We start from the raw sequence: 12,981 nt of genomic DNA, 5'->3' as shown, positions 1-12,981 counted from the left end.
CTTCTGGGATGATGTCAAGATTTATCTTGACGTAATTGTTTTACATTTTTACGAAAGGTTTAGCCCATCTGGGCCTGTCATACAAATGTTCATAGGATTCCTTCCAAACTTTCTTGACTAGGCAACCAACGTAATGTCGCTATAAACACACTGGTGGAATTGACGAGTAGCAGAAACATGATTAAGGGGACTTTCGGCTACTTGGTACTAATAGTTTGATCAAAATATTTGGTTGTGGAAACACATAATAGAGGATGATGAAGTATATCGCATGTCTCTTGCGAATTGTCAGTTTCCTCCTGTACAGTACATCATTTGTCAAGATTTGCTGGACAGTGTTTGATACGGCTCGTGGTGAGTAACACGCTACCGTACCAGAACCCTTTTCTAAGCACATTTTCATTCTTCTAGCTAGTCCCCCCTCATATATAATCTCCGACGCTTACACACTCTGATCTACTAAAAATCAGCATTGCTGATCAGAAAACTGAATTCACCTCACATTAACAAGAATGGAAATTCCAACTAATGGCATGAATTCGACACCCCATATCCACGAACAATCACAGACCCCAAAGCTCCCAGTTTTCAACAATGCAGAGGTCAATCGCCGGCTAGAAACCTGGCATGTTTGTTATGAATTCACGCCCACAATGTTTAGGAAAACATCACGGCTTCCGTGGGTCTATATGGACCCAGACAAAGGTCCAGTTGAGATTAAGAGATTGTTCAATCACGACCGCATCACTAACGAGGTCAACGCTTTGAAACTGGTTTCACAGAAAACAACAATTCCAGTTCCAAAACTTCTCAATTATGGTGTGAATCCAGACGGTACACGGTATCTTGTGACGGAGCTCATCAATGGCGTCAATTTGAATAAATTGACTACATTAGGCTGCCGAGTAATGACGGGCGGAAAACATACAGAAGAAGCTTCATGCGATACTTGTGTACAGAAAGCATATTCTAACGCAATCAATTTCGTCGAGAATACTGTATTTCCACAGCTTTCCACTATGAAATCCCAGACAAGAGGGATTGACGGCTTCGTCATGCCTCCTGCTTGGGTATCCATCGATACTCAAGAACTGTGGACAGGAAGAAAAGGACCGTGGAAAACTCTCCCACTCCAAACTCCCGAGTATGTATTCCAGCACGGAGACTTAGCAGCCCATAATCTTCTTATAGACACGGAAACGCTTGAACCCAAAGCTTTGATCGATTGGGAATTCGCGGGGTATTACCCCCTCGGAATGGATTTGTGGTCTGGAACGTTGGATTTTCGTAAATATGTTCGTTGTGCTGGAGCTGAGAATATGGCGGAGTTGATCCGCAAATATGTTCCTGAGGACTTTTTGGAGGCTTGGAGTCAATTGGAAGATAGAGAGGACTTTGAATTGTCGGTTAGATCTGGATATTTCCCAGATCCGGAGGAGTTGATTGCATCTATGGCAACGCCAGTCATTCAGGAATCCGAAAGATGAGGTTGATGCCTCGCCTAATGGTATTGCTTGATCGGTTCTGGGAAAGAGATGTATTGCTAGGTGGGTGCAAGAGCTGAATAATCTCAAAGCTGATTATGCACACAAATACCAGGCCACGTGATGTATCGGTCTCTCGTTATTTTGCTCTCTCCTATCGCTTGTGATGAATTGCTATGAATAACAAAACGAAAAGAAAACACTAGTTGATCATGAGCACACTGTTTTTACAGAACCTAAACTCTATTGTCAAAAGAACAAATGACTATTTTTCATTGACTCTGGTTTCAATGCAGATGTGAAAAATCCGATCGACAACCTCAAGCTTTCATCCCGCAACAAAATTGCAAGGCATAGTTTCTTCTCTTTCAAAATCTTTCTTTCACTACATCATTTCTACACCCAAGCCAACCTCTCACACCTATGAAATCCCAAATAAACATCATTCGTCGAATTACTCGTTTCCCCTCCATAGTGATCCAAAACCTCGGAACAGTGATCCGAATGCTCCAAATCCAAACTTTTGTCATCCAAATAATCCGCTCTCCTCGCAATCCCCAATGCCAATTTCCTCCAGAGGAAAAAACAATGCGTCGAGTGATACATGTGCGTAAAAGCGTGTTTGTTCTTTCCCGCCCATAAGTCTGCGGGGGGTATTCGCACTGTATAGGTGTCGTCTGTGTACCACTCTCTGTCTTCGAATGGGGAATACTGTGCACTGAGATCGGCGAAGTAACATTCACGTGGTATCCAACCGTATATCATGGGTTCCATAACACAGTTTTTGGAGATAGCTTCTTCGGTCGAGGAGCCGCAGTCGATGTATTGAGGTAGATTGGGGTGTTTGTGAGACCATGCCCAGATGCTACCAATGATGATTGATGCTAGGACAGCTACACACAGAAAACCTTGAATGAGTCTTCTCGTAATTGAGGTGGTCTTTCTTGTCTCCGGCGGACTGGAATTTTCTTCAAGTGGGAGCTGATCATATCGCACACGTTTAGAGTCCATAGTAGTTGTTTGCTCCTTCGCAGGATGTATTTTGTTAGAGGTGTTTGGGGCAGGAAAAATTGATGAGACAAAGTTGTGTGAACAGCAGAATGCGATCAAACCGACTGTTCCGAGATGGTCTTGGTAGCCTGACGTCAATTACTAGGCAAAGATAGCAATGACCAACAAAAATATCAAAATAATGCAGCCAGTGTCAGACTCTCAAATTTCATTGGGGAGTTCGTGGGGATATAGTCGCTGATAATTATTTGTGCAGAAACCTTTCCCATGCATGCTGCAGAAGCGTTAAGTTGATAAACTATATCTGGGAAGCGAATCCTTCGAATATGCACCTGCAACCGCACCCTTGAAGATATCCCACTTCAACGGATTAGGAAGGAGGTCAAAAGTACTCCAGATATCCTTAGGTAATATTGTGGTCAAGATCATGTTATATATAGTTTCCAATTGCTCCTGGAATATAGGAACTCAGGCCTTCTATAAACACCACTCCCACTTCGTCTTTCACTCAAACAACTCCATAACCCACCGTCATCATGAAGGTCACATATGCATTAACAGCTTTGAGCTTGCTCGGTGTAGCAATTGCTCTCCCTACTCCAGTTGGTATGTAGCTCACTTTAAATCTATGGATGAATAACTCATTCTAACATCAATGACAGAAGAAAGAGAGGCACACGATGCTGGATACACTGTAGAGGCAAAGCGGGATGCTCAGCCAGCTGAAGAGGCTACCAACTACTTCTATGCTGTTCAGAAGAAGGATGCTGTGCCAGAAGAAGCGTCCAATATCTTCTATGCTGTCCAGAAACGAGATGCCGAGCCAGCAGAAGAAGCTACCAACTATTTCTATGCTGTCCAGAAGAAGGATGCCTTGCCAGAAGAAGCTTCCAATATCTTTTATGCTGTCCAGAAACGAGATGCCGAGCCAGAAGAGGCTGCCAACATTTTCTATGCTGTTCAAAAGAAGGATGCCGTGCCAGAAGAAGCTTCCAATATCTTTTATGCTGTTCAGAAGAAGGATGCCGTGCCAGAAGAAGCAGCAACAAATTGGTTCTATGCGGTACAAAAGCGGGATGCTGAGCCAGCAGAAGAAGCTACCAACTATTTCTATGCTGTCCAGAAGAAGGATGCCGTGCCAGAAGAAGCTTCCAACATTTTCTATGCGGTACAAAAGAGGGATGCTGAGCCAGCAGAAGAAGCGACCAACTTTTTTTATGTTGTACAATAGAAAAGTCTTTGCTCTGAGGAAAGAAGCCAGGGGTGTGTTTTTTTTTGCCACGGAAGGCGGGGCTTTGAGGATGGTCTTTGATGAAATTATGTCCAAATGAAGAATTTAATGTAACTGAATAGCCTTCATGCACACTTGTCTATTGCCACATTAACTTGTAACACTGTCACTAAACCAATGATTTGTCACACTGTAGAATCTTTAATGATGAGATATAGAACTTGTATTTCGTATGTAGTTACTTATCGTAAACCTTGAAGATACTCGTGGAGTCGTTAGTATCAATATTAGACCCGCATTATATCCGCAAATGCCACGAGTTGAGGTGTCATGCGGGGCTCGCTTCTGTCTTGACCAAAAGGGGAAGGAGGTATCAGTCTTGGCGATCCTTCAACCCACAATATGCATGCACGATCCAAAGCCACAGAACGCTTGTACGTGTAAATCAACGTATCTTTCTTCATTCGGAGCCCATCGATACAGAATATGATTAGGTCGATCTTTCGTGTTCTTATCAAGACCGAGCGGCATTCTGAAAGTACGTGAAGATCAGATCATTTAAGTGCTTACGATGGATCGTTCGGAAACCGATTGCGAACTGCAGGCTCGTAATGCTGGAACTGGAAGGTAGATAGTGATCTTCGGATCTTTCTTGGAATCTTTGAGGGGGCCGAGGGGTGGGGGTTTGGCGAGGGACTTTCGGCATTCGGTGCTTCAGATGGCTGCTTGCGAAATCTTCAACAAAATTTCCAGTTTAACAAGACAGAGAAGCGGTACTACCTACATTCAAACTCACGCCTCAATATTTGAGTTCAATTAAGAGAAAGCATGGGAAATTCAGATGAGTCAAGTGTACCATTTCTCGCTGATCTGGAAAACGAATACACAGGGACTGAGAAATCTCATATTTCACCCCTAGATAATCCTAGAATCACGAAATGCTCAAAAAAGCAGACTTGTTTCTGGATATCATGTATGGTTGTCGTTACGCTGCTTACAAACACCGCAACATATCTCACCACACATCAACCTCTCAGAAATCTAGACAACGTGTGTGCTAAGCATACAAGTCAAACTTGGAGTCAGTTACCAAAACTTTGTCTTCTGAAAAGCATAACACGTGAACTGACTCTCACAGGCCCCATACTCGATAATATTGACATTGAATACGAAACTGTTCGATTCAATGGTTCGCTGTTTACCAACACTATATACAGAGAAGAACCGAGTCCGGAAGTTGATGAAGCATGGCACAACCTTGGAACGAAATGTATGTTGCCAGTTTCTATCTCAAGCAAAATAAATTTCGATGCTGACACAAAACAATAGATAAAGCAATAATCATCCCACCAGAAGATGCTTCCAAAGCAGGAATATCACTTGATCATTTCCGAGTAGATGAGAAAGATGGAGGTCCTGGTTATCCTGCTATAGTTGAGGTAATGCATCAATTGCATTGTCTGGTAAGACTTCCAATTCTAGATAGCACTTGCTTGCAAAGTGAGAGATCATAAACGGAGGCTAATGATACATAGAATCTTCTCCGACAAGGACTCTATTACAACTCTGAGTACTACCACAATCTCGGAGAAGGGCCATTCAAGAATGAAGAGTATATCTTGAAGGCACATATAAGTATGTACATTAGCACTAGTCGGTGGAAACAATTGCTGACAACCATAATAGACCACTGTCTAGACACCGTCCGCCAAAGCCTAATGTGTTCAGCCGATACAGGAGCACATCCCTTTTTGTGGGCAAAGTCTGGAGATCGTGTTCACTTATATCCGGACTTCAACCGTGATCACAAATGCAAGAATTTTGATGATATAAGGCAATTTGCAGAGAAACATCAAGCACCATGGCGTGAAGACGGCCAGTTGGATGTGCAGCCAAAAGAGGGAGAAGTTATTTTACCAGCAATTCCATGATTTTGGAACCCATACCCCGAAGAAAATTAACTCCATTAGACGTACATTAAATCATTGCATCGTTTCCATAGTGCATTCCCTCGTAGCTAACATGTCATGAAAATAGTTCATCTTGATCTTCCCCCCTGCCCAGAATCCTAACCCACTTAAGGTTACCATTGCTCCATCCATTCCGATATCCAAACCAGCTTAGAACCTTTAACTCCTACTCCAAAGATGTTGGCCTCATTCTCCTCCGCTTTAGGGGTCTCCTTCTCTTTCGTCCTTTGATCCCTCCTCCGTAGCATAACCTATGTACCCTTACGCCTTGTCCAGATCCTTGACTTCAAACCAGGCTCCTAAAATTGCCATCCCCATAAAAAATGGAAAGATGATCATCTGCGGAGCCGCATCCCCAAATTCTGGATCCATCGCCTTACTTCCCGGGTATAATATCGCAGACAACCCCGCGATCCAATACAAACTCCCCGCAATCGCAGCTGTGATCATACTATCCCGAGTCATTTTTCGCACCCAAACCGACTCTGTTGATTCTGGAGTTTGCTTCTTCTCTACCTTCGATTTGGGCTTCGGAGTTGAGATACTTGGGAAGCGCCAGGTATAGTATAAGGTAACGAGACCAAGTAGTGCGCCCAAAGACATGGTTTGTCCATTGTGGAATTTGGCATGGGGAGGCCAACGGGGGTTGTAAATGTGGGTGTGGTTCCAATCTGCGATGAAGGGTGTAACGCCTTGGCCGAAAGCAGAGAGGGTGAGGAGGACACGACCGCGCATGTTGGGTTATTTGAAGCTGCTGATTTGATGGTGCTTAGTATGTAGATGAGAGTTTGTTTGAAGAACTGGAGGAAGTGATTGATATTTGATGATTGTATAAATCTTTACGATCAATTCGACGTGTCTGGATGACGTGGAGAGCAAGAGATGAAGTGATATTTAACTTCCACTAAACTTAAGGTTTTGTCTAGAAGATCGACAGCTCCCGGGCCAGCAAACGCAGTCCTGCATTGGTAGAGCTTGAGGTTTCAGCTCAGCTCGCTATTCGGAGGAGAAAAAACAGGCCGAATTCGGCCACCTCAACACAAACAACCAATGACGAATAAAACAACTCGGTTCAAAAGTATGAAATAGAATTTCGGGGTTTATTCATTCGAGTCATTGCCTGGGTAGATATTCAAAGACATGTTTTTAGATGGAAGTTGAACAGAAATAATTGGATTATCAGAGTGTCTTGTAAAGAGAGGACTTGCTCGAGGCTGGGTCGTGTAACAGCGGTGAGACATGTCATAATTCTCTGGCTGGCCTCAAGTTGCGGGGCGGAGTTCAGACATGGTGTTGTCTATCGTCACCATATTAGAAGCTTTCTCAAGGAACCGTGCTATTTGCAAGCTGCATGTCAAACGAAACATGCTTGCAGGTTTCGATGTGATGGCAGAAATTTGGTCACGTGTCATGTAGATGCTACTTGTCACATAAACATCATGCCAGGAAACTTCATTCTGAAATTTGAGAAGACTGCACTCAATAAACTCTTCTGCGCAAAACTCCAGCTCACAGCATGCCTCCCACACCTCTGGAGCCTCTGCTCGCAGCCGAAGCACCTCCAGTAAGAACAAGGAAAGGATGGATTAGATGCGGATGTTGTTCTAAGGTCTTCCTGACAATGATCCTCGCTATCGTTTTATCTATGTATCTAGCTCTTCCTTCCTTAACTCCAACTCCACCGGGCCATGTTGCAGTTATCTCGCCTTTTGAGATTCACACGATTACGGATTTCCTCGCCGCTGCCAAGTCTGGTATCATGCCTGGAAACCGAAAAACAGAACTACCTCTTATGCCCGAGGAGGTAGTGAAAAATTTGTCGACTGATTACGCTGAATGGGCGCCGGAGCCTTTCAAATCCCAACTTAGCTCGGAGAGTGCATTTGTATTTTTTCCCGCTGCGTCGCCGTTGGCTAGAATCGCAATGGCAGCATCTGGGATGAGTGACATTTTGCGTGCTGCACTAGATTCACTGAGCATTGAACGAAATTTGGATATGATGAAGAAAAGAGTAGTCACCTCCGTCTCAATATAGTTTATCTACCTGAACATTTTGCACAACCACAGTGGGCTGATTCTCTCTAGATTTGGCATGGCATGTCACCAATTCCTCCTGCCCGTTGGAAGTCCATGGGCCTCTCTAAATTAGATAACGTCGAAGTAGCTCTCTCTCAAATACAGCTCATAGTAGATGTTTTTGACTATCTTCATACTCCTCGTGTACAAGGCCGATTGCGAGATATTTATAACCATATTTGGTTCGAATTTGACATTCTTCAAGATGTATTAGACGCGGTGGAAGTTTCGAATGGAAGATCTAAACCAGTTTACAATCTGCCGGCTCTGTGGCAAGAATACATCCAATCATATCTCTTCGAAAACATGGCTTTCCAATCCCGCAGCTTTATATTCACAAACTTACTCCCTCTTTATAACGCAACTCGTTCCGAATTCTTCAATCAGTCGAGACCTGCTTTTGATGAAGCTGAGGTTACTCCAATTCCTCAGCATCACTTTCGTGTTCTAAACAGTATACTCGATCTCTATATCGAAACCGAGTTCCATGTTGTACCACATACTGTCGGGTTCGTATACAGACATGAACCAGGGAATGTGACTGGGCTACTGAGTGAGGATGAAAGCTCGTGGAAAAAGAATAATGCGATATATGAGAGTCTCCAAACGGCAAGAAGACAAGACTTCCAGTTAGACTATCAAAGAAAAACCAAAGAGGCGACTGAGACGAGAGTCGCAAATGATAAGAATTTCCCATTTGGAAAAAAGCAGGAAGCTCTACAGCCCATATGGGACATCTTAGATAGGGCAGATGCGCACCAAACAGCACAGCCACAAATCTTGACCCCTTCAAAGGTAGAAGAGGAAGGTTGGGTAAGAGAATTGAGTAGCATTGATAAATTTGGATACGTCATCTATAAAATGAGCAAGGGGCAAAATGAAGAGGAATGGAAAAGCTTTCTTGATAGACTGGAAGTGGGGTTAGATAGTGGATGGGAAGATATGGTAGGAGTTGAGAATGTGAGACAAAAAGTGACTTTGCATTGGATAGATGGACCCGATGAAAGTATATTCGAGGACGATTTTGCAGATGCTAGAGAGTATGATGGCTTTCTCTTACACTTCCGACTAAAGCTAACAACCATCTAGACACTTTCAAAGCATGGTAGTTTCACAAAGCGTTCCAGTTAATTTTTCCACAACAACCTTTCTCGTCGTTGACTCTGCATCTTTCTCATCGTTTGGTTCTATTCCAGAAAGTAGTAATCGTGGCTTTCTGAATGTTGTCTCGGCAGAATTTGATCCTGCTTCCAATCTAATAGAGGGATATAATGGTGCTTTCAAGATCATAGATCAATTGGTGTGGACAGAATTGTATCCTTTGGTTGAATATTTCAAATGTGCTAGCTTAGATGCATTCTGGGAACTGGCTAGAAACCGACCTTCAGAACTGTACATTGGGGCAACAGCAGAGACCTCGAAGTTTAAAGAAAGAACGGGGATCCTTTGAATAATTAGATCTATAGATAAGATGAATAGCTAAGTTCCGCAAGAACAAGATCTTAGACAAAATGAAGAATACCCATCAATGAAAATATCGAAAGGATTTTGTATGGAGCTTCTCCGAGTTTGACACACCATCAAAGGGCTCAAGTAACAATATTCAACAGTGTTTGCCATTTCCGTACTGCCAATTACTCCAGGATGAACATTCCTAGATCAAAACTCCCAAGTCAACACTCCCACTTGTACACACCTACGAAGTAGACACGTAAACAGACAGAACAGCAGCATAAGCAGCCGCTGTACCCATAATAGTCTGATTAGACGCTGGCGCCGTCAAAGAAAGTATAATTGCAAACACGATAATACACAGCGAAATAGTCAACAGCCTCGTATGCAGCCTCTCCTGATACGACAAAATAACCAAAGGAAAAACGAGCGACGCACCCGCCACACAAGCGAACAAAAACCGCGCCATCACATCCGCAATCGTAATAGTATTCTGATACCTCTGAGAAGAACTAGGCGACAGATGAGTTCCTCCTTTAGCCCTCTCGGGATTCGAAGACATGACGCGTTTCGCGTACCAGAATCGGCGCAGCCATCGGTGCAGTGTTCGTCGGATGGGATCGGAATCCGCAGGTGCGAGATCCACCCGTATGAGCCGCGTCATGTACATTTCTTCCATGGTGATATCGTCTCGCACGGTGGAGAGCCATCCGCAGTCTGAAAGCGCGATGGTTTGCAGACTTGATATCCGGTTGAAATTGATTATCGCTTCATCTAAATTCGCCATGTTAGGAAAATCACCCAGGAAATTCATACTGTCATGCCATGTCATGTCATGTCATGCCATGTCATATCATCATGCTCCCCAAATAACACTCACCGTATTCCTTCAGTAATCGTCTCAATTCCAAAATCTTCTCCTGCGTAATCGTCTCTTCGATAGACGGCACATTTGCATCTCTCGTCGCCGATCTCAACCCAAGAATATCTCTTCGCTCCGCATCAATCCCCAGTTGCAACCCCGCTTGATATATCTCGCGATCGATCTTCGATATCTCTGCTTCCAGAAACCGGAGGTTGATCAGATGGCTAGAGCGGAATCGTCGGTAGCTGAATAGACTTAATTCGTTGTCGTCGGTGGAACTGCTCCAGTGGGTGCGAAAGTCACGTGCTAGCATGCTTTCGGGACGGGGGAGTTGCGGTTGGGGGCGGGGGTTTGCGTGAGTAGGGGTGCTGGGTTGGGGGTTCATTGTACTGGGAAATATGTATGTTTGTTTGTTTGTATGTATGTATGTATGTACTCTTCGTAGGGTTCAAAAATAATCAATATAGAAATTATAGATCTAGAGCTACTTCTAGCTATATACCATATAAGTTCTGCCTGTATGAAAATGTACCGTCGTGTATTATAATAGTGGAGTACGATATTTGCAACCACCAGCCAGCTGCTAGAATCTCGGCTTGCTTGTGGAATAATATGGACCAGTGATTTTTGAATTAGCCGCCCGCATGTCATGTCTGTCAGCTTGAAAACTAATCTACCGAGATGTCGAATCCACTTGGTGTGGTTGTGTGTACATATACCGCTGTTCAGACTCAGCCCCTGGGGGGGGGTGTCAGATTTGTTGACGTAAATTTTAGTCAATCCCTTCTTTTTTGATAGATGGATAGATGGATTGAAAAATATCGCGTCATTATGTTAGGGTCGGAGAATAAAGAAATTTAGGGTTTGATTTCGACATTGCTTTTGACATGTACAGGTATCAATCATCTTTTACCGCTTCTCCTGAAAACATCGAATCGGATGAAGATTGCGCATTCGCAATTATACCGTGATAGGATAGGCGAAATTTATTTCATCACTCGACTTTCAGACTTCAGGATGCATACGACGGATCTTTAAAAATTAAAGAAACCACGTATATATATATGTGTGTGTGTGTGTGTGCTAGAAACCCGAATCTTGGAGGAGGAGGAGTCTACCCCGTGACTGAAACCAGGATTTTCTCGCTAGAGACACTAGGATGATTATACCGAGAAGTAGATGAGGGATGGTATTCAGGTATATCAAATGTACGGGCTTGAGAAACTAGAGTTCCGAAGGACAGATTGGAGATGAGACATGTATTGACCAGGGATGAAACAGATGTCGATGTCGATGTAGAAGGCATGCTATATAAACGAGAATTTATTTACTGGAGCGAAATTTATCACGATTTCCTAATGTAATGATTCTAGGGGGTGGAATCGAAGGGGTTGAAATGTTACCTTGGTGAAGTGTTATTCTCTCTTTCTGGCTACTCTCACTTTTCTTACTTTTTCTCTACCTTTTTGTCTATATTCAGCTTTAGCTTCAGCTTGGCTATCTTTCTTTCTTTCTCTCTCATGCTTCCTCTCCCTTCTCCCTTTCTGTTCCTTCTAATCCCTAACGATTTCAAGATATTTGGTATCACTATTACCATCACCATACAACCAAGAAGAAATCCGAACACTTCTTCCCCGCAATTAAATCATGCTCCAATTCAGGTAATAAGCAAGTAGGTAAATAAAAATTCTCTGTGTATATATATAATGTTATTTCACGTCGAGATATAAAGAATAGTCAGATGATAGGATAGTTATTAATATCACGTAGTGTGGAGAAATATCAAGTCATTCAATCATTTGTATTAGATATCTATTTTTCTAGAGTTTGAATTTTGAATTTTGAAGAGAATGATATTATAGTAGAATGAGAATTGTAAGAAGAACAAATTGTGTATAAATATATGATTTAGGAATCGAAAGAAAAAGGAAAAGCGAATAGATGATAAATGTACAATTACGCAACTGTAAATAAATTGTATATACATATTTCCATCATCACGCCACCATTCTTAATTAAAAAAGATATTGAAGGAACATTAACCAGCCGATCGACCGGATTGGAGGAGAAGTTTGTAAGGATTGCGAATTGGGAATTGGGAATTGGGAGTTGGGAATTCGAAGTTTTGAGCTGGGAGTTCGAAGTTGGGAACCATATAGTATATATATATAAAGAAAGTAAACAAACAACTGAACAAAACCAAATCAATAAAACCCCCTATATCACAATGCATATAAAACAGAAATAGAAAGAAAGATATCAAAAACAACATATCAGGTGATATATATAATCTGAACCTCCCGGATCCCTGGAACGAGATGAGGTTTTGGGTATTAAGAATAGAATAGAATAGAATAGAATAGAATAGAGTAGGATGGGATGTTGATGTGTTGATATATTGATGTATTTAAATGTTTATATATGTGATTCAGGATTTGGGAGGTTGGGGTGAAGAGTGAGAGGCGTGGAGTGAGTTAGTCATGGGAGATGGTTGGTTGTTTGGATGGTCTGTTGTGGATGTATGGATATGCATATGAATATGGATATGGATACAAAGGTGAGAGGGGCGATGCGGAGGGTGAGGTGAGGAGGAAGGTATGAGGTCAGATTTTGTGGATGGAGATGAGAGAGAGAAGGAGGAAGATATAGGTTATGGGGTTAAAGCTTGAGAGATTCTTTGTACTTAATGAATCGATAGATTGAGCGAGAGCGAGAGCGAGAGAGAGAGAGAGAGAGAGAAAGAGAGAGGAAGGTTTTCATAGATAAGCCAAGTCCGGTGAATAGGATTTGTAATGATATATAACTTAGTCAGTGGCGAAGAAGAGGTGTAATATAAAGAACATGAATGTTTAATTTAAATTCAAGAAGTTTGGATATGAGTGACACGATTGG

At 42.6% G+C, this 12,981-nt stretch overlaps 7 protein-coding genes across 8 annotated transcripts; 4 read left to right on the top strand and 3 right to left on the bottom strand.

The window, feature by feature from the left end:
• Positions 1–330: 330 nt before the first annotated feature.
• BCIN_15g01980 (hypothetical protein) lies at positions 331–1,589 on the top strand. The gene has a single exon (XM_024697454.1). The coding sequence runs from the start codon at positions 654–656 to the stop codon at positions 1,485–1,487; it is 834 nt and encodes a 277-aa protein (XP_024553269.1). The 5' UTR covers positions 331–653; the 3' UTR covers positions 1,488–1,589.
• A 117-nt stretch (positions 1,590–1,706) lies between these two features.
• Positions 1,707–2,817, bottom strand: BCIN_15g01970 (hypothetical protein). Its single transcript, XM_001549477.2, has one exon. The coding sequence runs from the start codon at positions 2,493–2,495 to the stop codon at positions 1,881–1,883; it is 615 nt and encodes a 204-aa protein (XP_001549527.2). The 5' UTR covers positions 2,496–2,817; the 3' UTR covers positions 1,707–1,880.
• A 149-nt stretch (positions 2,818–2,966) lies between these two features.
• BCIN_15g01960 (hypothetical protein) lies at positions 2,967–3,946 on the top strand. Its single transcript, XM_001549476.2, has 2 exons — positions 2,967–3,101; positions 3,158–3,946. The coding sequence occupies exons 1-2, from the start codon at positions 3,032–3,034 to the stop codon at positions 3,724–3,726; spliced, it is 639 nt and encodes a 212-aa protein (XP_001549526.1). The 5' UTR covers positions 2,967–3,031; the 3' UTR covers positions 3,727–3,946.
• Positions 3,947–4,296: 350 nt separating this feature from the next.
• Positions 4,297–5,732, top strand: BCIN_15g01950 (hypothetical protein). 2 transcript variants are annotated; one of them, XM_001549475.2, is made up of 5 exons: positions 4,297–4,807; positions 4,865–4,996; positions 5,056–5,189; positions 5,262–5,361; positions 5,413–5,732. In XM_001549475.2, the coding sequence occupies exons 1-5, from the start codon at positions 4,555–4,557 to the stop codon at positions 5,655–5,657; spliced, it is 864 nt and encodes a 287-aa protein (XP_001549525.2). In that variant the 5' UTR covers positions 4,297–4,554; the 3' UTR covers positions 5,658–5,732. The 2 variants fall into 2 exon arrangements, with proteins under 2 accessions (XP_001549525.2, XP_024553268.1); XM_024697453.1 differs by having other exon boundaries at positions 5,262–5,732.
• On the bottom strand, positions 5,608–6,877 carry BCIN_15g01940 (hypothetical protein). The gene has a single exon (XM_001549474.2). The coding sequence runs from the start codon at positions 6,429–6,431 to the stop codon at positions 5,958–5,960; it is 474 nt and encodes a 157-aa protein (XP_001549524.1). The 5' UTR covers positions 6,432–6,877; the 3' UTR covers positions 5,608–5,957.
• A 133-nt stretch (positions 6,878–7,010) lies between these two features.
• On the top strand, positions 7,011–9,339 carry BCIN_15g01930 (hypothetical protein). Its single transcript, XM_024697452.1, has 3 exons — positions 7,011–7,707; positions 7,782–8,812; positions 8,862–9,339. The coding sequence occupies exons 1-3, from the start codon at positions 7,213–7,215 to the stop codon at positions 9,220–9,222; spliced, it is 1,887 nt and encodes a 628-aa protein (XP_024553267.1). The 5' UTR covers positions 7,011–7,212; the 3' UTR covers positions 9,223–9,339.
• A 3-nt stretch (positions 9,340–9,342) lies between these two features.
• Positions 9,343–10,708, bottom strand: BCIN_15g01920 (hypothetical protein). The gene is made up of 2 exons (XM_024697451.1): positions 10,105–10,708; positions 9,343–9,998 (listed from the first exon to the last, which is right to left on the bottom strand). Exons 1-2 carry the CDS (start codon positions 10,400–10,402, stop codon positions 9,469–9,471), a joined length of 828 nt encoding a protein of 275 aa, XP_024553266.1. The 5' UTR covers positions 10,403–10,708; the 3' UTR covers positions 9,343–9,468.
• Between the last annotated feature and the right edge of the window lie 2,273 nt (positions 10,709–12,981).

The sequence above is a fragment of the Botrytis cinerea genome, chromosome 15 (genome assembly GCF_000143535.2).
Source record: "Botrytis cinerea B05.10 chromosome 15, complete sequence".
Lineage (NCBI taxonomy): Eukaryota > Fungi > Ascomycota > Leotiomycetes > Helotiales > Sclerotiniaceae > Botrytis > Botrytis cinerea.
The sequence above is the reverse complement of the archived record's forward strand: the minus strand, read 5'-3'. Positions and strand labels throughout refer to the sequence as shown.